Here is a 26,394-nt window from a genome sequence, read left to right as displayed (position 1 = left end):
CCTGAATTGAATTTAGAGACATTGCTATTAATAGTGAAAAGATTTCCAAAGCATGTTTTAATGTTTCCTCCACTGACTTCACTCCATAGTTCCTCTCCCCACACCCTCCCATCCTTCTTTGTGTCTTCTGTCTTTGAAAGTACTAGTGCCCTGGTGTTTTCTCCCTGTATTCCCATTGCTCACATTTTGACAACAAGAAATAAGCCAGATGGAGGTAGGGGTAGGGGTGCAGAAAAAAGATAAGTGGTCACAATGTCTCTCTCACCTTTTTGTATTTTTAAATATTTTATTATTATCTTTTATTACACAAGTAATACATATTCATTGTAGAAAAATTAGAAAACACAGAAAAAGCAAAAAAACAAAAACAAAACACCCATAATCCCACGACCCATAGATAACTACTATTAACATTTTAGTGTATGTCCTTCTAGCTTTCTTATGCATATATATATACATACATAGATATATTTATATATAATTTCTTTTTACAAATACTGTGTCATACTATACATATGGTTTTATAATGTGTTTTTCATTTAATATATATTCTGAACACTGTTGTTTATTCCCTGAAAAAATTATACAGATACTACATGCTCATTGTGGAAAAATTAGAAGGTACACATATGCAGAAAGAAAATACAATTGCTCCAAATCTCACCTCCCAGAGATAAAATGCTATTATCACTTCGGCAAATATCCTTTCATACCTTTTAATGAACACTTGTGTATGTAATATTTTTAAAAAAGGATCATACTATGGCTATACAACTGTAACTTCCTTTTTTTTTGCTTAACGATATAGCAAAGATGTACATATGATGTTTATTATTAATGAGTACACAATATCCCACTAGAAGGATGTACCATATGTAACCAACCTTTGAAGGTGGGCTTAGTGACACTTTTCTACTCCTCCAAATAATGCTGCTATAAACATCCTTTCCTGCATACAGGTTTTGAATAATGAATGAATACACTTTAGCACATTCTTTCCTCCTGGCTTTTGTAAAGTGGAATTTCCTAATATGGAATTACTGGGCACACATGGAAAATATATTGCTAAAATACTTCCTATAAAGTTTTGATCAATTTATAGTCCTGCTGACTCTAGAAGAGAGTGTTCATTTTCATACACCCTTATCGTTCCTGGTGTGTTTAATTCCTTATATTCTACCTTTCTCCTATGTAAAAAGTAGTACAGCATATGATTTGCATTTTCTATTACTAGTATATTTTTTAAAATTATTTCTTATGAGTGAATTATTTTAGCTTATTGTGTATAACCAGTTTGTGTCCCTGGCTTAATTTTCTACTGGAAAATTGGCTGTTTTTAAAGTCACAGGATCTCATTCATTCTTTCATCCCTCACTCATTGGATAAATATGTTTTCACCATTTGCTTTTGGTCTAATACTGTGTTAGGTGTTGGGGGCCCAATGGTAAGCCACAGAGAAATGGTTGCTGTCTTTTGTATTTCCAGTTCAGTGGGGGAAAAGCTGACAATTAGACAAGCAACAGTGAAGAAAACACAATAAGGAAAAAACTAAATGGAAACATTTGGCTGGGAAGACGGTCAGAAACTATGGGAACTCCCCAAAAGTAGTAGTGTTTAAATTTTTAATATTTATTAGATATTCCCAATCTGTTACAAAAATTACAAATATCATTTTCTCTCAGTTTTATTTGTTGTTTTCCACCATGTTGGAGTTCAGCATTTTTAATTGGTTAAATCTATCCATCTTGTCTTTATGGTTTCTTCCTTTGGTGTTATGCTTAGAAAGGTGTTTCCTAAATTTAAGTTATATAGATACTCATTCAGATTGTCTGCTAGTCCTGTTGTGTTCACTTATGTGATTTAACATTTAAATCCTTCTTTCATCTAGAATTTATTTTTCTGAAAGGAAGTATGGATCTAATATTTTTCTCAATCAATGGCTAACCAGTGGTTACAAAATAATAATCATCCAACCTTTTCTCATTGGTTTAGGATGTCATCTTTATAATGTATTCAATAATTTTATGTTCTTGAGTCTATTATGGGTCATATCGAATTCTAATGATTGATTCTGAGGCCAATCATATCATTGCGGTTCCTCATTCTACCCAGTTACCTGAAAATTGAGCACTTTGCATTTGGTGACATTCTGGAACACACACACACACACACACACACACACACTAGACTTTGCTTACAGGTGCGTGTGTGGGGTGGGAGGTTAGGCTGGATGATATCCCTAGTCATTTCAACATCGAGACTCTCAGAGTATGAAATTCCAGAGGAGATCATGGCCCACGTGTCAGCTGTCTACAGAAACTGGAGTTTGACTCCTGCACTCTCTTTATTTTCCCCTCTCACTCTGAGGGTCATCTTTCAGTAGGTGGCAGTACTGCCAAACAGTGAGTATCTCCACTGTTTTTACAGCAGCATGGACGAAGAAAATGGTCTGGCAGGATTTACAATTTAAAATCTCCCCTAGAAATTTCAGTTTGTTAAAGGAGGCATCAGAGTTGTGCTAATTCTAAAGCTTTCTTGGTATCCCTGAATGATGACACAACCAGAATTTTGCAGCAAGTCTGCAGATGCAGGCCAAACTGTAGAGGGTGGGCTTTGTTAAAACGACACTTTACATTGGAGGAGTTAGCCCTAAGTGCTGCTGGGCCCACCCCGGACTGACTGAAAGAGCAAAAATGTCATTTTAAACAATGCAATACATTCATAAAACAGTATATATGAAATACATGAAATTTGTTCCTGTTATGTATAAAAAATACCCAATATGAATTGTGATGAAATTCAGGTGACTTTTACTTTCTTTATACATGGTGGTATTTTTCAGATTGCCTGAAAAAAAAATCATATTTTTGTAGTTGGAAAAAAACCCCCATCAACATGGGATATTAAAAATATGGTGGTCAAGTGAGTGTCACATAAAATTTGCATCCTTTTCTGTTTCAAGTATGTGGATATATGAAAAAAAAATGGGTTTGATGTTCTCTTCTTATGCCTAGAGATCAGGTTAGTGATGTTGCTAATCTTAAAGAGAATCACCAGCAAGAAACCAAGACAGTGAGAACTTGATCTCGTGGAACCACACCTGAGAAAATCCTTTGGTAGGTGAGAGGAGAGAGGGGCAGCTCCCAGAGGATGCATATCTAAAGGGAAATGGCGAATGCAACCATGAGCCAGTGTAGGTATATCAGGACTTTGAGCACTAAATTTAATTTTATTACCTGCTTCTGAAAGAAGATCTATAAATCTTGGAGTGTGTCCACAGGAACTACAAAACTGATGGAAGGCTGGAAAACAGGCACTATGAATAAAAGATGAGGCTGAATATATTACCTTAGATATGGAAAGTCTGGCTAGGTAATTAGACAAATTCCCATCTCCGTGAATAGCTACTACAGCCTTCCCAGACATGGAGGTGAGACCTGAATTTATTAACAGTCTTCGGTTGTACAAAGGACAACTGCACAGAAGGTAAATGTTACTTTCACACTGAGACTAAGGTGAAGGTGAGCACAAACGAACCAAGCAGAAATGATTTAGGCCAGACATTTAGAAAACCGTGCTGAACACCCAAGGTGGGCTTCTCAGTTGGTAACCTCACATGGATTAGTGGGAGTAGGACCGAAGCTAAGGTTTCCACATAGTTGGAAGGTGGGAGAGGACAGAGATGGGAGCTGAGGGTAAGCCACCTTGGGCTGCTTCATAATTTCAAAATAATGGACCTGAAAGGCAATAACCTCAGGGAATGAAAAGGAGCCAGATTTAGAAAAGGATGTTAAGCTTTAATTAAACTGATTTTTGACAATCAACATTTGCAGACCAGGTGAGTCTGGTGGTTGCAAGGAGTATTCACAGGAGGAGTCCCAATTGTTTTTACAAGTACTTGATATAGGAAGTTGTGAATTTCTCATATAACTTGTCAAGGGTACTTCTTTTTTTATGAAGCCAGGCATACCTATAACCATGCATTAATTACCAGTTCAATGGAACACAATTCTAGACTGCAAGGATAGGACCAACAACCGGCTGGTGTGATCTAGAGACCTGTATAGCTTTTAGAGAGCTCTGCCAACTCCCTAAATCAATTTCATTTTCAATAAAAAGAGCTAGAAGACAATTCCACGTAAAACTTCCACAACATCAGCTAGTAGGTTGAGCTATATGAAACTGCTAGTTTTTGTAGGTCAAAACAGTCAAATATCAGCAATTTCATATGATTCAACTTAATAGAATAATTATCCCAGTAGCTTACCTGTACCTCTGTTCATTTTCACTAATGCTAAAGGTTTTAATATATTCAGATTTTAGGTCAAAACATTGGCATACATATAAACGCCTGTACATGTAAATATTGAGATAGTACTGGGTTGGGATTAAAGATGTGTCTTGGATACACCACTATTAGGTATCTAGCTCATCTTTCTGTTGTACTAGACACTGGTGCCTTGTGTCTGACTTGAAGATTTTTTGTACTACAGAAAACAAGAAGTGCAAAGACTTGATCTCTCAACCTAAGGGAAACTAAGCCTGGGAAATGGGCCAAAGGAGGAAGAGGGGGAATATAGAACAAAATTTGTACCGTGTTACAAGTTTGGTGCGGGAAGATCACAACAAAGCTATCAGCAGGAAAATGAAGCAGTGGCTTCCTCTGTTCTAAAATATAGTATTGCTTAATGTGTCCTGCTTTCAAGATTCTAAGCAAAAGACAAGACACCAAGTACACATTGGAAAAGTCATATCTGCATAGTCATCTAAAATGAGACAAGCTTAGCTTAACTAAAAGAATTTATCAACAATGTAAAATGTTAAATAGTTTTATGATCTGAGCTAATTCCAGCATGCCCTATAAGATTTAACACTATGCTGATGTGCAGACACCATGCTTCAGATTTCAATTAGAACAAAATGTGATAATATTCAATTTTACATTTGAGGGTAATTGTATATGTTTCTACACCATTTCCTAACTGGATTACTTCATTCTCCAAGAAGCTGAAAAAGACACCATTGGATCAAAGGAAATTAGTTGCCCATATGCATTGTACGACGGTATTAGGATTACTGTGTATTTACAAAGTGTAAGTACTTTCCATATATGGTTTTTGTTGCATTATAAATTAAGATATTTTCATGTTGAAGCTCTTAGATTCTGACAAAATGGAAGACTAAACATCAATGAGTGCAGAGAAAGCAATAAGTGAGGTGGCATATGTTAGGTTATAATATTTTTCCAATGAAACTGATAGATTGGATTTTCGAACACAGTTTTGCAGTTTTAAATAGGTTTCTATGTTTAAAGACTTCTTTCATATAGGATAAATTGTTCACATGAGATCAGCAAGAGCTATAGATATAGTAGTATGTGTGAAATAACTTTTCTCTGTATAATACATTAAAAAAACCTTTAAGTCATTTAAAAACCATAATTCTTGCATCTGTCATGGCATGGTTTAGAGCAGGCATGCACAATGTCAGCTCTACAAATCCTTTTAAAAACAGCCTGCTTTTGGAATCAGTTCTTTTTTTCTTGACGGCAGCTGCTTTCAAGCTTAAAATCATTTAAGAGGGTGGGGAGAGGTGGAGAAAAGTAACGAGGAAGCATAGAAAACATAGTCAGAAACCAATAACTGTGTGGTTCAGCTGTCTGGAGGTCCTTCGGTTTTGTGATTTTTTTTTTTCAGGTGTTCCCGGTGGTGGGCTTCCGAGAGAATTGCCTAGCTTGAGACGAGGCAACAGAGCCCAAAGAACCTTCTCTTCCGTCTTCTCACCAAGGGGTAAGGAGTTAGATTCAGAAGGCTGCTGTCATCTGTGATGGGACAGAAGGTACACAAGTGAGATCCAGACCAAGCAGCCTGCCTTTTGTGAAGTGGCTTGAAAAACCCACCATGCTTTGAATGAAGTTTTCTCACCTCCAGCACTGTTGACATTTTGGGTCAGATTCTTCTTTGTCTGAGGAGGCTGCCTGAGCATGGCAGTATGTTTAGTAGCATCCTTGGCCCCTACTCACTAGATACTAGGATGCCTTGGTCATATGCCTAGTGTCACCCTCTTTTTAAAAAATCCTTAAAAGTATACAGGTATTATCTACAGGTGTTACTAGATTAGTATCAAGACTGACTCTCATACATACCTGTTCATGCATTACAGTGTATCTAAAAATCTTTTCATAGTATAGCCTTTTATGCTACTGAGATTCTCACTCATCCCCCTTTGTGTGTATATATACACACACATATATGTAGACATACACAAAGGATCTTCAAGAAGGTCATGGAAAATTTGCATTATCTTTTAATTGTCTATGTCCTTTTGGAACCCCCATTTGTATTCATCTGTGTGTGTGTGTGCGCGCGCGCGTGTATGTGTGTGTCTGTAATTTCACATGTGAAGAGAAGTGTGAGAACTGATGAGAAAGTGCTCAGACATTGCACAAAGAGCAGGCTGCCTGTAGAGGATAACTGTTGGTGTGGGGCATCTTTGTTGCACATTTGTGACACCCTTGCCTCGCTTTGAGCATGTCTATCATCACCTAGGTCTGAAGTGACACAGAAGCTCCAGATTTCTTAGCAGAAATTCATAGCAGCTTCCTACACCATAGGAAGCAGACACTTGCAGTAAATGCTGAAATTCACCAAGCAGTGAGTATGCCTGGAATGGGTTGAAGTGACTTCAGCTCCAAGGAAAGTGGTCCTACCACATTGACTGAAATTCTATCTCTGAAGTGAAGGGCTGCTGAAAGAATGTGAGCCAAATGAAATGCTTTCCCATGCATCCTAAATTTTCTGGGCTAATTCACTTGAACTTGTTGGGAAATCTTTGATTGGATTGCGAATGCTTGGATGTGGCTTATTAATTAAGACATAGCATCTTTTTCTCCAAAATGTACAATGTCAAAAAACTATAAACTTGCACAACTTTAATGTGAAAATGAAAAATGGGAAGAGGAACGAAAACACAGGGAAAGGTGAAGGGAGACAAGAGTAGGAAATTCAGCCATCAGTAAATTCAAACCTCAATCATTCAATTATTTAATTCTTGATTGCTGCTAAAGCCATGGGTGATGGAATCCCATGATACAATATTCCATTTCTATTGCTCAATCTTCTTTTGCTAATAAAAGATTTTTTCAAACATGATATGTTGAGAAAAAAGTAGGACATGAAAATGAGTAAATGAGCTTACATCCATATTCTCAGGTATAATCAAGAGAAATACTTATAACAGAACTGCTGTTGCAGATTTCTGTTATAGAAAGAGGAGAGAGAAATACTGTACTAGTGTCCTCTGAGGGCCTGATACAGCACAGATGGCCCCAGCGGCAATGAGAGCCCTGCTAAGTGCAAGACTCTCGGGACGGAGGGCTACACCAAGATGGGCCTTAATAGAAAGAGCGTCCTTGACCTCAGTGATCTTTCTGGGAGTAACAATGAAGCTCCATTAGGAAGGCCATGTAAGAGATCCAAATATCTTACTCTAAGAATTCTCAGGTATGGGGGTGGGAAGAGGAGAGGCCATTCTGACTTGGAGGAGAAAGAATAAGACATTTCTGGAATTTTCATGGAGGTCCTGATGTTCATGCTTGGGGCCAAGGGATGGAATGAGGAGAACTTGGACATTTGGGGGAGGGTGGTGGGCATTCTGAATAGAGGAAACAGTGCAAACAAAGTCATGGAAGTGATCAAAGCAGCCTAATTTGGGTCCAAGTAAACAGTCCCATCTAGCTGGAATAAAGGGTGTATAGAAGAGTGAATGGTACAAAACTAAGAATTCCCTAAATACGCCATATTTTCTCTTTCCTCACTGCTTTTACCCATTCCACCTTTTCTTTTCAGGAAGTCTTCCCTGCTTAGACAAATGGTAATCTTTGAAGTCTTCTCTGGTTGCTCCATGCTTCTGAAGTCTTCCATGGTCCCATCCCTTCTAAGAGCAACTGGGACAGCCCTTAGTGCTTATCTGCACCCCATGCTGCCTTCCTTCCACTCTGTAAGCCATTCTTTATAAAAGTGGTAACCGATTTACCCTGTGGCCCCAGCTCTTCATCTCCCACCCAGACCTCAACCTCCCTCAGCCAGATTTATATACCCCAGATTCCAAGGAAGCTGCTTCTTCCAACAACACCAGTGATGACCTTGTTGCTAAATCGTGTGGATGCTGTTGGTCGTTATGGGGCTTAACCACCCTGCACTATTGGCCATTCCTTCCTTGTAGCCTTTGTTGACTTATTTCACAATGCTCTTCTGGGGTTTCTTCTTAGGGCCCTTTGGAAAAATGTCCTTTTGCCTCAAACTTCACATGTTGCTGTTGTAGGACTCCTCCCTGTAGGCATTCCCCGGAGGTGTTCTCAACCACTGTGGGCCTTCTCCACCATGCTGACGATGCTCACATCTGTTCCTAGACCTCCTGGGTCACGTCTCATCACTGCACTGTTAACCACTAAGCATTGCTCTTGAAGGCTCCCCCCCCCCCCCCAATCCCAAACCCCAGTCATTCTCTCCCTTCAGGGCTCTGTTCTCTCTTCGTGACTAACACCATCGTTACTTTCACTTTCGAAGACTGAACCTGGGTTTCATCCTGGCTTCTGCCTTCTCCCTATACAATGCATTTGAATATATTGGTTATACTCTCCTCTCTAATCCACTTGCTTTAGTTCAGATATTAAGCATTTCTCACCTGGATAACTGCACCTGCTTCCAACTGAATCCTTCTAGTGGATCCAGGATAAAAGTGCAAACCTCTTACCATGAGACACTGGTGCCTTGATAATACTGCCCACCTATTGTTCTTGTCTCTCTCTATGCCTCTGTTTATGAAAATGTCCTGTCCTATCATCTTCCCATGTACCTTCACACATCCAGAGTCTTCTGGCTGGACTTTGTTTTTTCCATCTTTCTTTGGGTAACGCATCCTAAAATGTTTCAGCTCAGATACTTTCCAAAAAGCAATTCCTAATAACCCCCATTTTCAATTCAAGTCTGGAGTGGGGAGAATCTAACATGTCCTTGTAGCAATCTATGTCTAACTATTACAGTATTATTTTAAGCACTAATTTCTGTGTCTTTCCAATATGTGTGTGTGTGTGTGTGTACATGCATGTGTGACAGTTACCTTAAGAATGACAAGCCCAAACCAGAAGGCTTCACCCCACTCTCTCTGAGGGGAGGCAGGTTCTCTTACCAGTTGAAAAAATTTCCCAAGTGATTCTCATCCAATTTTGTCCTGTTGAGAGGGGCAGTCTCTAGGGGGAGGAAAGACATCCCAGCACCTGGCACAGGATCTGTCACATCATAGGTGGCCATCACATGTTAGATGATAATCGGGACAACAGATGATGGGGCAAGAAGTCTGTTTTCCCTTCAGTAGATAGTGAACAGACATTGAACGGTTGTGAGTAGGAGTTTAACATAATCAGGGTAATGCATTAAGCAATTGGATTAGATTGGAGGAGAGCGAGGGATTACTGTGTCACACTGAATCCTGGACTGAAGGTTGAAGAGATTACAACAGGTGTAGGTACCAGTGAAACGGTGTAGAATAACCTTCAGATATCAGCTGATAGCAAGGAGAATCTTCATGTGAGGTCCTGGGGGAAGGCCCTAAAAGGTCATTTTCAGACTAGAGGGTGGCATAAGTACCTGGTATTCGTTAGCCAGATATCTAAGAACTCTTCTGTTGTGCATTTCCAGTTCGATTCTGGATATGAGGGCACAGGTTTGGAGTGGATGGGGGTGTGAGACTAGGAGAACTGTTCCTAGGACCACTTTTGTCTGGAGTGGTACTGTCCACAAGAGGGGACCCATTCTGGAACATACTCAATTCCTGACTAGGCTACTTCCAGACTGGTTCTCATGCACGGTACAACAATCGAATGCTATACAAGAGTGAGCATACCAGCACATTCCACAGCATTCATTGTCAGAATGTTGGGGAAGGTGAAGTGGTTTTTCCAGCTCAATTTATTTCTGCTGATTTGTTCTGTTTCATAACAGTGTGCGTTTTGAAGATGTTTGCCCTTCACTCTCCCATCTCCTTTTAGTCTTTGTCAGGAGCCTTGTGGGCTCTCCACAGGTGCTTCCATTTGTAATCCATTTGACACAGCAAGACTAGCATAATTAAGGAAGCTCCCTACAGCACTGCCAGTGACCCAGAATACAGGACAGGAGTGGGGGGCTGAGCAGTGGAGGGGACAGTGGACTGAGGGCCAGGAGACCTGCACGTTGCCCCAAGCCTGATGTGGAGCTGCAGTCCAACAAGGGGGCTCCCTTTTTGTGCCCCTTCTTGGAAGAGTGGGAAAGAAAAAGCCCTGTCTAAAGTGAAGGCATCGTCAATGACTGTTAAAATCCCTGCCCTTGGCCGTCTTCCTCACTTTTCCACTGGAAATTGATTTACAGTGAACTGTTGTTGTCAAGTTTTGACTGCACTAGGAAGGGGGAGAAGACAAGATTAACTCTTTAAATGCTGGAAAACACATGGAAGTTTCTGAATCTGGAGTCTGGAGAAGAAAAGTCTGGAGAAGAAGGGATTCTGACCCTGCTGGGATTTTCACAGGTGAAGGTTGGAGGTGGGAAAATTAGGAACCAGAAAAGAAAAGGCATGTAAATGGAATAAAAACTGAAAGGAAATAAGAAATCAAAAAGGAAACAGATGGCATTCTATCATGGTTTGAATCCAGTTAAAAGCATGTTTTGACAATAAGGTCCTAAAGAAAAGAACTGGAATAAGTTTTCCTACTTTTTCACCCTGTTCCATTTCTTGCATATATAACCAAGACTTGTATAATAAATCACCTGAAAATCCCAGCAAGGTCATAGGTAAGCCTCTATTATCTATCTTGTTATAGGCAATCAGAGAAAGAAATCTGGCTGATTTTTTTTTCACTAAAATGGTGCCATATGCTCCCAAAAAATGTTCCCAGAAGGACCCTAAGAGACCCACTCTCCTGCCCTGAGACCCCCAGTGGACCCTCCAGTGCAGGCCCGCCTGCCCCTCTGGTCAGCACACAGTGCCCATGCCTGAGTGCAAACCATGCATGTGGAGAACAGAGATGGGTTTTCATGGGCTAAGGGCTCCTATATCTCCCCCAAACCTGAAGAAACCTGAATTTCCTACAATTCTTCACCTCAATATTTTGATTATTAAAATCCCACAGCACCTCTTCCTTCTGAATAAGTCCTTGCATCTTCTAGCTTTTTCTTTTTTATTTCCCATTTGGAACCAGGGTTCAAGTCCAGGGTATCATGTATTTGAACGGCTATTCCCTTTTTATTCATGTTTTCCTTTGAAGTATCTACATCAAATTATTTTATTCTTAAAACTATCAATCAATTCTTATCTATTTATAAAAGTAATATAAAGTTACACAAAGTATGTATATTATGCTTTTTACTATAAAAATTATCAAGTAAACAAAATGAAATTTGTTGCTCCATTAAGGAATAATTCAAAAACTGCTGGATGAATTATGACTAAATGTGAAGAGAATGTTTAGGATGGTTTGGTTTAAAATACAGATCGTGCACAGCCATGAAATTCAGACTAGAGGGCCTTGAGCAGTCATATCCCTGGGCAGCTGAATGTGAGGTACAGCAAGAATTCCGGGAGCTGCTGATGGGGATAGGGGACTTGCTAAGACTCTGAGGACAGCTTCGGACATGTGCACAAACTCCCAAGTCCTGAGGCCAGTGCTCTGAACTGCAGGCTCCAGACCAAACTTACAAAGACACGATACACACATGAGGGTACCTCAAAAGTCTCAAGGCACCTTGGAATTAAAAGAGAATTTTTATGCAAAAGAGTTTTGAAATCCATAAATAATTTTCCTTAAAAACATTTTGGGCAAATTAATACTTATTTGAAGGCAGAGAGAGCAGAGACAGACAGTTCTCCTACCCACTGCCCACCATGGCTAGGGCCAGGTCAGGTCCAAGCCAGGAGACTAGAACTCAATCTGAGTCTTCCACACGGGTGGCAGGAACCCAGTTACTGTGAGCCATCACCTGCTGTTATTAGCGGGAAACTGGGATTGGAGGGGGAGCTGGTACTTTAATCAGGCGCTCTGATGTAGGATGCGGGCATCCAGGTTGGCATCTTAATTGCTCTGCCAAATGTTCACCCCATCAGTTTTTAATAATGCACATCTTAAATGAACTTTTTCAAGGAGTCTCACAGGCTGCTGGAGCCAGGGGCTGCAGGGATTCTCTCGAGCCAAGTCGGGAGAGACAGGCAGTAAGTACTAATAATACAGCAGTGACGGTAGTAACAGTAAAGCATTTGTTTGGCATCTGCTTTTCGTCAGCTGGGTGGCAGGCATAGAACACATTGCTTATTTGATCCTGACAACAAGCACTGATCCCGTTCTCACGAAGACATCGAAATTTCCAGAAGTGAAGCAACTTGTTCCGGGCTACAGAGCTGTAGCACAGCTTAGAATGTGAAGCAAGGTTAGCCTTAATCCCGGCCATGGGTCCTAAACACCATGCTTCTTCCTAGCAACAAGTCTCCTATGCCACGCTCAAACAATCTCGCATCATTCCAACACATCGTCTACTGTCTTAACACAAGACACTGCAAAGCGCTGTCCCCGTGGCTCAAGCCAGTTTGCCTTGGTGACCAGGCCCTCCTGGGGGTACTTGAGGTTACCTAGAGCACCACATCCCCTGCCTTTGTTGTTCTCTCCCCACTTCGCACAGCCGAGGCCACGTTCCTGCTCAACCTCCTTGCCTGCTGTTCGCACTTCCACCTCTCCTCCGTCTGCCAAGCTGCTCCCTGAGCCAAGAGGCGCTTCAGCTCCACTGCCAAATCGTCCTCCTCCTCACTCCTCGGCAGGCAGCACCCTGTCCTTCCGCCCACCCAGTTTGCTCAGTGCAAACGAGAGGAGTTTCTCCCTCGAAGACCCTTCCCCACCCTCCGGCCATACACGCTTAATCCACAAGCTTGGTATGAGTCCTTTTACATCTCATGCATGGAGATTTAGCAGACGTTGGTTGTTTGTGCCAGGTGTTATTCTGCTGTGGGCCAGACACATGTTGTATCCCGGGAATATGACAGTTCACAGATGCATAGGGAAGCTCTTCCGCCATTCTAGCGAGTATCCTCTCCCACTTCTGGGTCAGGGCGTGGCCTCCCTAAGGACAGCCCTGCAGATGGGCTGCACGAGCTCACATCTGTTTTTCTACTCGCAGTCTGTGTGACCTTGGCCAAGTTCATTAGTCTCTCTGTGCCTCAGTTTCCTGCAAACTGCAAAACACTAACAGCATCTTCCCTGCAAGTTGTTATTAGAATTAATTGAATACAGTTAATACAAGTAAGCACTTAGGATGGTCGCTCAGTATAAGTCTTAATATGGGTCATTATTCCTGCTTTTCGTAGATAATTAAGCTTGTAGATGGCAGGTATCTTCCTTTGGAAGGCCTGTCTCCCGTGCCTTTACATTTGCTGTACCTGGTACAGAGCCTGCCACGTGTGTGACGGGGCCAGTGGAAGGGAGCCTGTTTTGAGGTCACTGTATCTCAGCCCCTCTTCGAACAAAGTCGTGTTTACCTGAGGGACTCCTGTCTCATTATCCTGTCTTCTAGAGGGAAGACAAGGGGTGCTTGGTGCTTGCATAAAATACTTCCTTTAATTTCTCAAAAACTGGGTCCCAGCTTATCACATTCAAAACATCCTCTGCCTCCGAGAGAAATCACGACTCACCTTGATTTTTCAGCGGTAAAGGCATAGTTTCCCTGAGTTTGCTTAAAAGGTTTTTCATTTCGCGCATGTCTCTGCAAATCGGATAAAAATAAAGAAGGATGAGCTGTAAATTTTCAAAATGAAATCTGTCTTTCCTATGAGTCAACTGTGCCTCATTGTACAAGCTTTAGTTTCCAGTAGGCAAATATTGAATTTATTTTGCTTTTACAAGCAAAAAAATAATAATAAGACGGTTGACCCCAGAAGGATTGAGAACTATTCTGCCAACACTCTGCAGGGCACTCTGTAGGAGCCCCTGTTTTTACCCTCAGTGGGACCTGGCTGAGGTCAGAGAAGTCCTCTCGGCAGTGAGGATGGTCCTTTGGGTTTACAGGGAGAGGCCGGGGACATGCAACCCGAGTGACGCGGCCGTGCTAGGCAAAGCCGAGGCTGGGCGCTGGTGCTGCCGGGACTCGAGGGTCAGATGGCTGTGGCGGCCGTGTGTGTGTTCTTGCTTCTGTCCCTCGTTCCTGTGGTTGGAATTTCGTGTAACACAGGGGTTCAGCGTTCACCAGGGCCAACACGTTCTAGATGGACTTAGAATGACGGGAGAGAATAACAAACTCTAAAACTTCCAGATAAGAGTTCTTCATAATTAGGTGGTGGTGGTAGGGGGTCACAGTAGCAGGGGAGGAGGGAGAGAGAGAGAGGAACTAACTGGGGACAGCTGACCCTTCTACAGCCCCTGTCCTCCCAGGCAGTGCCACTGTGTATTTCCCGCACCCTCCCCCCCTCCCCCTCGGTGTGCACAGGATTGTCAAGGCCAGAACTGTAGAGCAGGAAGCGCTAGTCTGGGAGAGGGGGTGCGTTCTCCTTTTCTAACCCGAGCAGTTCCCCCATGTGTCCACGGTCATGCACCAAAGAGAGTGCTCGGGAAACCCTGGGATGTGGTGGAGGTTTCATTTAAAACAGCAAAAAATATAATTTGGTGCAAAACCCAGTTCCATGTTTTAGCTAACACTAGGATAGGCAGGAATCAGCAGGCACCACTGGTATAAGGACACATTTCTGGGGAAGGTCATCCTAAAGCGGAGGATGTTCCATCCACTCACGTATTACCCTCTGGCATTTGAAGAGAGTTAGGCACCATTTAGTTTTAGGAAGGAAACCCCTCAGTCCCATTGTACCAACTACCCCTCTCCTGTAGAGCACGTTCTGAGCCCGCTGTGTTGGGGGAGGCTGGGGACTCTGCCGTCTTCCTCAAGTGAAGTGAAGAGGAACTCAAGGCTCGAAGTTAGCTGATTGGAAAGGGGGTTGGTGGGGACAGCCTGGAAGACATTCGGAGTCCTTTCCCATGGTGGGGTGTGAGGTTGAGAGTGTGTCTGAGGGGACCACATGCGGCCCAGGTCAGAGGGGAGGCAGCCCTCCCTCCAGGACTGCAGGGGGCGTGTCCAGCTCCGTGGAGGATCTCTTGGCTAATGGGATGGGCAGGAAAGGACCAGAAATGCACCACGGGGAGTGAAGCAAGACGTCCCCACAGAGCACCAGATCTCCGCATTGGCTGCTACCCTGGAGCATCAGCTTCCGGCCAGGCCCCTCTCCCAGACAGCCTGATTAAGTAAAGAGCCCTCCTGGGGTTTCAAATGTGCCCGCCACTTAGAGACCTACTGACTTCTTAGGGACAGAGCGCCAGGGAGAAGTGAGGAAGCCATGTCCCCGGCCAGGGCTACTCTGCCTACTTCCCTTGTTCTTTCCCAGTTCTTTGACCAGAATGAGGCTTTGCAAGCTGCCCAGAAACGCTGCCATCCCCTGGCTCGCTCTCTCTCAACCTCGCAAGGCCTGTGGGTGGCTGCGGAGCAAAGTGTCTGAAAAGGAAAACAGCTTTGCTCACAGTCTGCCCTGCCCGTGACATTCGGCCCATCTTTACTTCCCATGACCAGAGCAGACTTGTCTATGTTTTAAATTAAGGTAAATCACTCCTGCATCATTTGCCTGTAGTTCCTTCAAACTGTGCTCAACAGCTTCATTGTTTGAATTGTTGGGTTTTCAAGCTTATACAAAATCCAAGTTTTATTAATAGCACATAATTACCACACGCTCCAATTTTCTATAAACACAGAAATTTGGTAATTAGCTTTAGAATAATATTACAATCTGAAAGTAGAACCACAATGGCAATAAATGCCATTGGCTGTTACTCTTCTAAAAATAAAAAAATAAATGCTCATTATCTTGTCAATGACTCACACCCCCTCCTCGGGGGAACTTGGTGAAATTGCCTGGTATTCATTCAGCTGTTTTGTGCCAGCTCTGGGGGCACGAGCAGCAAAGGACACAGCTATGAGCGTGAAGACCCATGAACAAGGGCTTCCTCTTCCCACCTCACAGCAAGGCATTGACTGTTATGCTATCATTGCTTCCTTTTCCCAAGCGAATTAGCATCACTCTCTCTGAGTAGAATGTCTTCCTCCCAAGAAACTAGTTCTCGGTCTAGAACGGAGCCACTTTCAGAGAGTGCATTGCCTCACTCTGACCACTAAGGGGCCATCAGCTGCATTCTGGAAGAGTAAGGGAAAGAGGTTCTGTCAACAGCTGTTTGTGGACTGCACAGAAAACTCAGAAAGCAGCTAAGTGGGCCACTCTACCTACCTGAACTCCTACAACCTCCTGGAAGTGTCTTCTCCCTTAAACAAATGGCGATTTGGGGAGGCAGCCAAGTGCGACAGTGTGTGGATCCAACTTTTTCCCTTGCAAGGAAGCACACTGTTTTTGTTTTCCTTGGGATGCCATGTGTTGGGATAAGCAGAGGCCTGGGAGTCTGTACCTTCGGTAGGTCCTGCTATTATTCCCCTGGGGAATTGGGACTACTGACCCTCTGCCAGTCTCCAAGGTTCCCACCAGACCATGATGCTCTGGCAGATCAGAGAGAGCCCTGTTTCTTCTGAATCTGAAATAGAAAAGCTTGACTGTTGGTGGCCCGAAGGGCACTGCCTGGAGGAGGACTGTGTTCCGTGCAGGGTAACTTCCCACTTACCTTTCCGTGTTCTCAATGTCCGTGGAAACCTGCCAGGAATGCTGCTGACTGTCCACAGGGGATGAGGAGGAGTCCTCTAGGGCAGGTGTCTCAGTGCTGTCCTCAATTTTGCAGTCCGAACTCTTGGTTCCCCCAGCAATGTCTTTTCCTAAAGGAGGGGAGTATTGGTAAAGAGAAGGGGATAAGACATCATAAATGCGCATTCTGTACCCAGGATGACCCTGCAAAGGTTGGTTATGCTTTGAATCAAATACTCCTTTAATTCTAACAGCTCTTTGAGTAACCAAATCATGTTTATATATGTATTATATATATTATATAAATATAAAATATATATAACATATATTGAATATAAATATACATATATTATATATAAATATAAATATAAAATACATATATACACGTGTGTGTGTGTGTGTGTGTGTGTGTGTGTGTGTCTATACTTATTTTCACAACATACTGGGAAGGATAGATTAAGGTGATTAAGGTCAATGCAACCTAAAGATCAAGGTAAAATTAAAGCCTCTTTAAAAAATTTTTTTTGACAGGCAGAGTGGACAGTGAGAGAGAGAGACAGAGAGAAAGTTCTTCCTTTTGCCGTTGGTTCACCCTCCAATGGCTGCCGCGGCCAGCGCACTGCGGCCTGCGCACTGCGCTGATCTGAAGACAGGAGCCAGGTTCTTTTCCTGGTCTCCCATGGGGTGCAGGGCCCAAGCACTTGGGCCATCCTCCACTGCCCTCCCGGGCCATAGCAGAGAGCTGGCCTGGAAGAGGGGCAACCGGGACAGAATCTGGCGCCCTGACCGGGACTAGAACCCGGTATGCCGGCGATGCAAGGCGGAGGATTAGCCTATTGAGCCATGGCGCTGGCCTCATCTTCCTTTTACAATTAGAAGGGTGCATGTGGCATTTATGGCCAAGAGACTCTTATCAGGCCTTAAAATATTTTTATTTGAGTGAGTGAGTGAACAAGCGACAGAGAGACCTTCTCTATCGGCTGGTTTACTCTCCAAAGGTTTGCAACATCTGGGGCTAGTGAAGTCAAGTGCCTGGAATTCAACCCCAGTTTCCCATGTGAGTAGCAGGGACCAGGTACTTAGGTCATCACCAGCTATCTCCCAGGGAGTGTATTAGCAGGAAGATGGATCAGGAAGCAGAGCTGGGGCTTGAACCCAGACATTCCAGTGAGGGATGAACCCAAGAGGCTTCTTAACTGTGCCAAATGCCCACCCCAAAACTCCTGTCTTTGATGGAGTATTGGTGCCTTGGATCACGTGAGTGTGGCAGGGGAGATTTTGCCTGTGACAGGAAGCTGTGTTTGGTCCTCACATGCAGAGAGGTAGAAGGGCCAGGAGCAGGTGTCACTCAGCAGGGAGAATGGGAGCTGCTCTCTTTGATACTCAACACTGGCTCTCTCAGCCACAGCAGAGGTCATGGATCTCCGTTCCCATCCCTTGGCTCTCTAGCCTCCTTTAGCACATCCTTCTATGAGCAGAGACTCTGCAGTTAGGATCCAGGCCTTCTGTCTGCTGTGATCACAAAGTCTTAGCAAGTGAAGGGCCATGGGAAGAGCTGTGTCCTGGGTAGCAGTTTACAGAAATGCACTGCCAACCCTCAAGCCTTGGATTTACCATGACAGAAGTGAAAAAATCTGTACTTTCACAAATAAATCTCCAAACTGGTTCAACCATAGATGTAAATGAAAGTAAAACAAGATAAGAGTCTGAGAACTCAAGGGGCTTCCATAGCCTTGGAAACTCATGACTGGTGCATAGGGAGATTACTGATGCCATAAACAGGAGTGTCAATTTGTAAAGTCAACAACAGGAGTCACTGTGCACTTACTCCTCATGTAGGATCTCTGTCCTTAATGTGCTGTACATTGAGACTTAATGCTATAACGAGTACTCAAACAGTATATTTCACTTTGTGTTTCTATGGGAGTGCAAACTGTTGAAATCTTTACTTAATGTATACTAAAATGATCTTCTGTAAAAAAAAAAAAGAAAGAAATTATCAATTCCCAACTTGACTCTCACTGGGATTAAACATGACAATAGGTCTGATCTGATTTCATCATCATTTAAAAAATCATCTATTATTTTTCACTTTATGTTTCTGTGTGGGAGCAAACTGTTGAAATCTTTACTTAATGTATGCTAAACTGATCTTCTGTATATAAAGAGAATCGAAAATGAATCTTGATGTGAATGGAAGGGGAGAGGGAGTGGGAAAGGGGAGGGTTGCAGGTGGGAGGGACATTATGGGGGGGGGAAGCCATTGTAATCCATAAGCCATACTTTGGAAATTTGTATTCATTAAATAAAAGTTAAAAAAAAAAAGAAAGTAACTAAAGGTACAGCCCTTAGCCTAGGTATACTCAGTGAATGACTTATTCTGCTTTGATAATTTGTGCATTCACAGGCGGCACCTAGTACCAGGTCTGAGACGTGGGTTTTAAACCTGGCTTTGTTTATTCACTCATTCGCTCATTTATTCTCTTACAAAGACTCCTTGAGTGTCAGCTAAGTACCAAGCACAGGGCTCCATGCTAGAGATACAAAAGTGAAACAAAGGCACGGAATCTGTGCCATGGAGCTTAACATGCTGTCTTAAGATTACAACCGCAAAAATCTCTATGTAGATATAATTGCAAAGCTGTTGTGTACCATTGTGTAATCTGGAAAAAAAGGGGCCTCTATTTCATGGCCTATGCTCTTTCATCCAGTTTTATTTTTATTATAAAGTAGCTTTAGGCCAGTTGTTAAGAAATTGTTACACCCCAAATCATTGAATATTCATGAGATTGCAGGCTTCATCATATTACCTCTTAGCTCAGTCTCACTAATCCTGGTGTGATTGTTTTGCATTAAAAAATAAACAAATTAAAAAATAAAACAAACTTGTGAAAAGGATGGCTATTAATAATAAAATGGAAGAGGAAGCTTTTTCTTCAGAGTCCTGACCTGTAGGGCATTAGCAAAAATCCCAGTACTGCAGCTTCTAAGTCACATGGTAGCAACACAAGGGGAAACAGAAAAGCAGTTGAGTGGTAAGTGTACACCTTTCATCAAACCACAGTAGAAATGGACCTCTGGACATTCAGCCAAAACACAAGTGCAAGTTTACTAATGAGAAATCTGGACCCTTTTCTGTCGATTTTATGCATATTGATCCTGGGAGATGGAGTTTGCCTGAGGAATTGTTTTTCCAATTTGATGGTATGCTGTTGGGTGGAAATGAATTAAGCACATAATTTTGTGCATTACCACTTCACAGTTGGAGGACATTGACCTCTTAAAAGCATTCACATTTGGCCTCCTGGTAGAACGCAGCAAATGCCATCAGTTCATTTGCCACTCACCTCTGGTCAGGGTCAGCCTCAGGACTTGAGTCTGAGCAAGGGCGGTGGAGATCCAGCAGGGCAAGACGGGGCTCCCCAAACCAGCCCTTTGCTTTTTAAACTTTGAGAGATAGGGCAACCTGAATGCACATGTGGCTCCTGTTATACTCGCATGGGTTTGAAATGCCTTGGCCAGTGGAATATGGATTGAACAGTGAAGGGGAGAGGCAGATTTCCTAGTGATCATGCAGACAGAATTCTCTGGTTTATGGGCTTGGGGGCCATAGTGTACCCTGTCCTGTATTCAGGAACAGAGTGTGAAGATTTTATTCCAGCAAGGACAAGGCACAACACAAAGATATATTATGTTCTTTCTTGGGATCCTCTGTCCGTCCCTCTCATACCTTTTACATGCAAAGGCAATATGCAGAGTCTAGCAGAAAAGGCCTTTGGTGAAGTTCTTTTGTTCTCTATATAGAATCAGGCCATCTGCAAACGAAGATAATTTGACTTCCTCCTTTCCAGTTTGTGTCCCTTTGATTTGTTTTGCTTGCCTAATGGATCTGGTTAAACCTTCCAAAAACTATATTAAATAGAAATGGTAAAAGTGGGCATCCTTGTTTGGTTCCAGATCTTAGAGGAAATGCTTCCAAGTTCTCCCCATTCAATATAATGCTGGCTTGGGTTTGTCATACATTGCCTTGATTATGTTTAGGAATGCTCCATCTATACCCAGTTTGCTCAAGGTTTTTATCATGAAAAGATGTATTTTATCAAACACTTTCTTTGCATCTATTGAGATAATCATGTGTTTTTTTTATTCAATTTGTTAATGTGATGTATTACATTTGGTGATTTGCATATGTTGAACACTCCCTGCATACCAGGAATTAGAGTTTGGTAAAGTTGCAGGATATAAAATTAGCACAAAAAGTCAATAGCCTTTGCATACACAGGAATGCCATGGCTGAGAAAGAATTTTTAAGATCAGTCCCATTCACAATACCTACAAAACATTTTAGATATCTTAGAATCAATTTAACCAAGGAGGTGAAAGATCTCTATGATGAAAATTACAAAACATTAAAGAAAGAGAAAATGGAAATGGAAAAATCTTCCATGTTCATTAATGTCATCGAATGTCCATACTACTGATAGCAGTTTATAGAATTAATACAATTTCAATCAAAATACCAACAACATTTAGAAAAATGATCTAGAAATCTAGATCTAGAAAAAATGATGCTTAAATTCATATGGAAACCCAAGAGACCCCAAATAACTAAAGCAACCTTAAACAACAGAAACAAAGCCAGAGACATCACAATACCAGATTTTAAGACATACTACAGGGCAGTTGCAATTGAAACAGCCTGGTACTGGCACAAAAATAGACATGTAGCCCAATGGAACAGAATAGAAACTCCAGAAATCAATCCACACGTCTACAATCAACTCATCTTTGACAAAGGAGCTAAAATCAATCCCTGGAGCAAGGATAGTCTCTTCAGCAAATGGTACTGGAAAAATTGGATCTCTGCATGTAGAAGTATAAAACAAGACCCCTACCTTACACCTTATAGAAAAAGCCACTCAAAAAGGATGTATATCTATGACCTGATACCATCGAATGACTAGAGGAGAAGATGGGGAAACTGTAAGATACTGACATAGGCGAAGACTTCTTGGAAAAGACCCCAGAGGCAGAGGCAATCAAAGCAAAAATAGACAAATGGGATTATATCAAGCTAAGAAGTTCTGCACTGCAAAGGAAACACTTGACAAAGTGAAGAGGCAACTGACAGAATGGGAGAGAATATTTGCAAACTATATAACTGATAGAGGATTAATATTCAGTATCGATAAAGAGCTCAAGAAATTCAACAACAACAAAATAATCCAGTTAAGAAATGGGCAACTGTGGACTCAAGGGGCTTCCATAGCTTTGGCAGCTCATGGCAAGAGCCTTGGGTGATTACTGACGTCATAAATAAGATGTCAATTGTTAAATCAACAATAGGAGTCACTGTACACTTGCTCCCCATGTAGGACCTCTGTCCTTAATGTGTTGTACTGAGAATTAACAATAAAACTAGTCTTCAAACAGTACTTTATACTTTGTGTGTCTGTGTGGGTGCAAACTGTTGAAATCTTTACTTAGTATAGAGTCAATCTTCTGTATATAAAGATAATTAAAAATGAATCAATGAAGAATGGGATGGGAGAGGGAGTAGGAGGTAGGATGGTTTGGGGGTGGGAGGGCAGGTATTGGTGGAAGAACTGCTATAATCCAAAAGTTGTACTTATGAAATTTGTATTTATTAAATAAAAGCTTTCTGTTAAAAAAGAAATGGCAAAGGACTTGAACAGGGACTTTTCAAAAGAGAAAATTCAGGGTCCAGCACTGTGGCGCAGTGGGTTGACGCCTGGCCTGAGGCGCTGGCATCCCATATGGGTGCTGGTTCAAGACCCAGCTGCTCCACTTCCAATCCAGCTCTCTGCTATGGCCTGGGAAAGCAGTGAAAGATGGCCCAAGTCCTTGGGCCCCTGCACCTGCGTGGGAGACCCAGAAGAAGCTCCTGGTTCCTGGCTTTGGATTGGTGCAGCTCTGGCCATTGCAGCCAATTGAGGAGTGAACCATTGGATGGAAGACCTCTCTCTCTCTCAGTCTCTCTGCCTCTCCTCTCTCTGTGTGACTCTGACTTTCAATTGAATAAATAAATCTTTAAAAAGAAAAGAGGAAATTCAAATAGCTAACAGGTACTTGAAGATATGCTCAGCATCACTAGCCATAGGGAAATGAAAATAAAAACCAAAATGAGGTTTCACTTCACTCTGGTGAGAATGGTCTTCATACAGAAACCAAAAAAATAATAAATGCTATTGAGGATATTGGGAAAAAATTCCCTAATCCACCATTGGTGGGAATGTATACTAGTACAAGCCATTGTAAAAGACAGTATGGAGATACCTTGGAAATCTGAAAATAGATTTACCATGTGACCCAACAATCCCACTTTTGGCGATTTACCCAGAGGAAATGAAATTAGCATATGAAAGAGTTCTCTGTACCCCCATGTTTATTGCAGCTCAATTCACAATAGCTAAGATAAAGAATCAACCCAGATGTCCATCAACTGATGACTGGATAAACAAATTGTGATATATATATATATAGAGAGAGAGAGAGAGAGAGAAAGAGAGAGAGAGAGAGAGAGAGAGAGATATAATGGAATTCTACTCAGTCATAAAAGAACGAAATCCTGTCTTTTGCAACAAAATGGATGCAACTGGAAACCATTATACTTAGTGAAACAAGCCAGCCCCAACAAGACAAATACTATATGTTGTCCCCGATCTGTGGCAACTAACAGAGTACAAAAAAATGTAATGTGTATTAGCAAAATTGACATTTTGAGATTTATTGTTTACAGCCCTTGTCTCTACTGTTGAAGAACAGTGTTATTTTCTGCTTACTGTTTGTTGAATTCTTTACTCAGTGTAGAGTTAATATTATGAGTAAAAAAGAAACAAAGTAGATCATTGTAAAAGTCAAAAGAATAAGAAAGGAAGGAGGAGGGAGGGTGGGAGTGTGGGTGGGAGGTATCACCTTGCTGCTAAATCTGTATATATGACAAACATGAAATTTGTTCACCTCAAAAACTAACTGAATAGTTTAATAAAAAGTTAAAAGAAAAAAAAGAAAATGCCTTTGATTAGACTTACTGCCTGTGCTTATGCTACAATTTATATAAGAGAAATAATATCCAATAACTTTTATTTATTTTGAAAGAGAGAGAGAGAGAGAGAGAAAGAGAGAGAGAGAGAGAGAGAGATCCTCTGTTAGTTCACTTCCCAAATGGCCAGTGCTGGGCCAGGCTGAAGCCAGGAGTCAGGAGCTTCATCCAGGTCTTTTACGTGAGTGCAGGGCCTTAAGGACTTGAGCCATCGTTCACTGCTTTCTCATGTGCATTAGCAAGGAGCTGGATTGAAAGTGGAGCAGCAGGACTCGAACTGGCGCCCATATGGGATGCCGGCACCGCAGGCAGTGGCTTTACCTGCTACGCCACAGCACCAGCCCCTGTAATTTACCTCTGTGTTCAGTGTGATGTAAGATCTAGAATTGTGTATAAATGAAAAGCCAATGGATTCAACACCATTTATTGACTTTTCTTTTGACTTGACTGTTCTTTTTAATACATTAAGTTACCATATAAATGTGGCTCTATTTCTGGGCACATTATTCTTATTATTCTTATTAATATTTGTTTATCTTTGAGTCAATTGTGTGATATTTTAATTATTATGGCCTTAGTACTTCATTGAGAAAGTTCTCTTTCATCATTATTTACCAGAAGTTATTTAAAAATTTATTTTTTTATTTATTTGAAAGGCAGAGTTACAGAGAGAGGGAAAGATAGAGATCTACCAACTGCTGGTTCACTTCCCAAATTGCTGCAACAGTTCGGGGTGGGCCAGGCTGATGCCAAGAGCTGGGAGCTTACCTAGGTCTCCCATATGGGTGCATGGGTCCAAGGACTTGGATCAGAAGTGGAGCAGCTGGGTCTTGAACTGGCATGCCCATATAAGGATGTTGGCATCACGGGCAGAGGCTTAATCTACTGTGCCACAATGCCATCCCCTCTAGAAATTTTTTAATTCATTATAATTGAAGTAATTAATTATTTCCATCTGGGACTCAGACCTATAAAAAGGAATAAATCATTGATCGCTCTTTCAGTATTGCCTAGGCTTAATGGCTTATTCAAAATTCTTGTTCTTCTTGAGTTAATTTTGCTAATTCATTTGTTCTAGAAAATCATCCACTAAATACACTTTGACAGTATAAAGTTTTCTCTTATTATTGACTCAGAGCCCTAATGCTGTTTATTTATTGTTCCTGATTTCTTTGTATATCACTGTTTTAAATAATTCGATTAAGGACTATGTACTGCATTTATTTATAGTGTTTCTTTATTTTCCTTTAATTTAGAACGGCTTCCTTGCTTTTTTTTTTTCTTGTGTCCTGCATATTTTTGAAAGCTGAGTCCAGGCCAGTTGTTTGGCAGACTGTCTTTCTGTTTGGATTTGTGTGATTGTTTCCACACGTATAGACTCAAAGTAAACATTTTTTGGCCAAGGTTATTATAGCAGTGATACTGTGTGTGCTTCGTAATATATCAGAAAGCAAATGCAGCAGTTTGTCCCATTATGGGTGATGCTAGGTGTCGATGGCTTTGTGAAGGGGATTGCTGCCAACCACTGTAGAGGCACTTTTCCCCTCTGGGATGATTCATTGAGACAGTATGATCTTCAACATTTAAATTTCTTTATTTAGTTTTAGGGAAAATCTTCCTGTTTGTCTTAATTATCTACTCTGCTTGATTCTCTCCGATCTTTCAGAATTTCTATTTCATACTCAGGTCTTTGGAGCTATCTTTCATATTTCTGAACTATGTTCCAGGTTCCATATTGATCTTTTGGGCTGAATTCTGGGAGAGGAACTTGATTTGATTTTTCAGTTCACCATTATAGGTTCTCAGCACTTCCATCATGATCATTGTTAAGAACAGTAAACAGTCTTAGATTCTACCCGACTTGCTTCCGAGATCAGATGAGATCGGGCGCGTTCAGGGTGGTATGGCCGTAGACTCTACCCGACTTGCAAGTTAGCATGCCACAGTTTGACAGATACTGGAAGAAGATTTTAGTTCAAATGAGATTCCTGGTTCACATAAAAAGAGAGTTTATTACTCACCGCATACCAGCATTTGTGCTAGCTACTCCCTTGAGTACTAATTGTAACAGGGAGATGCAAGAGGGAAAGGCAATATCTGCACATACAGTGCATTGTGTGACAGAGAGGAGAGGAACCTGAGCTTAGGAATCCTGAGTCTTTTAGCCTGTCTTCCCGTTGCTCCACAAGGGAGCATTTTCGTGACACTGAATAGTAAGCACATTTTGCTCTGGAGGGGAGCGGGGGAGCTGTCTCTACATAGCCTTTGTTTTACACTTTCTTTTCAACTTTTATTTATTTAGCAAATGCCTTGCAAAACAGAGACAATCCTTCATTGCTTTAATTTATCCTGCAAGTTTTAGTTGTCTGTTTGTTGCATTTGGTAAATCCCTTTCACAGTACTGGTTTCTCTTAAAAATCTGGTCATTCCTGGGGAATCTACTCAGATTTGTCTTTGAGGATCTCTGACTGCTGTTCTACCAATTGTGCTACTTCTGGGGAAAGGACAGGGTGTATGGCTAGACATATGTGTGTCTAAAGTTTTTTTCTGGGTGCAAGGGCTTCCCATCCACAATGATAGATTACCTGGCTACCTTG

The 26,394-nt window shown here is 41.8% G+C and overlaps 1 protein-coding gene across 3 annotated transcripts in view; it reads right to left on the bottom strand.

The window, feature by feature from the left end:
* Positions 1–266: 266 nt before the first annotated feature.
* The window catches only part of RGS7BP (regulator of G protein signaling 7 binding protein), a 125,826-nt gene continuing 99,698 nt past the window's right edge, over positions 267–26,394 (bottom strand). For 2 of the 3 annotated variants that reach the window (XM_002714060.5, XM_017344746.3), the window contains exons 4-6: positions 16,718–16,865; positions 13,705–13,775; positions 267–5,821 (exon numbers count right to left, since the gene is read on the bottom strand). In XM_002714060.5, coding sequence (XP_002714106.2) covers positions 5,730–5,821; positions 13,705–13,775; positions 16,718–16,865 — 311 coding nt within the window. In that variant the 3' untranslated portion in view covers positions 267–5,729. Of the gene's footprint in view, positions 5,822–13,700; positions 13,776–16,717; positions 16,866–26,394 lie in introns of those variants that run through there. The other variant, XM_070056919.1, reaches the window with a different exon arrangement.

Source organism: Oryctolagus cuniculus, chromosome 14 (assembly GCF_964237555.1).
Source record: "Oryctolagus cuniculus chromosome 14, mOryCun1.1, whole genome shotgun sequence".
NCBI lineage: Eukaryota > Metazoa > Chordata > Mammalia > Lagomorpha > Leporidae > Oryctolagus > Oryctolagus cuniculus.
The sequence above is the reverse complement of the archived record's forward strand: the minus strand, read 5'-3'. Positions and strand labels throughout refer to the sequence as shown.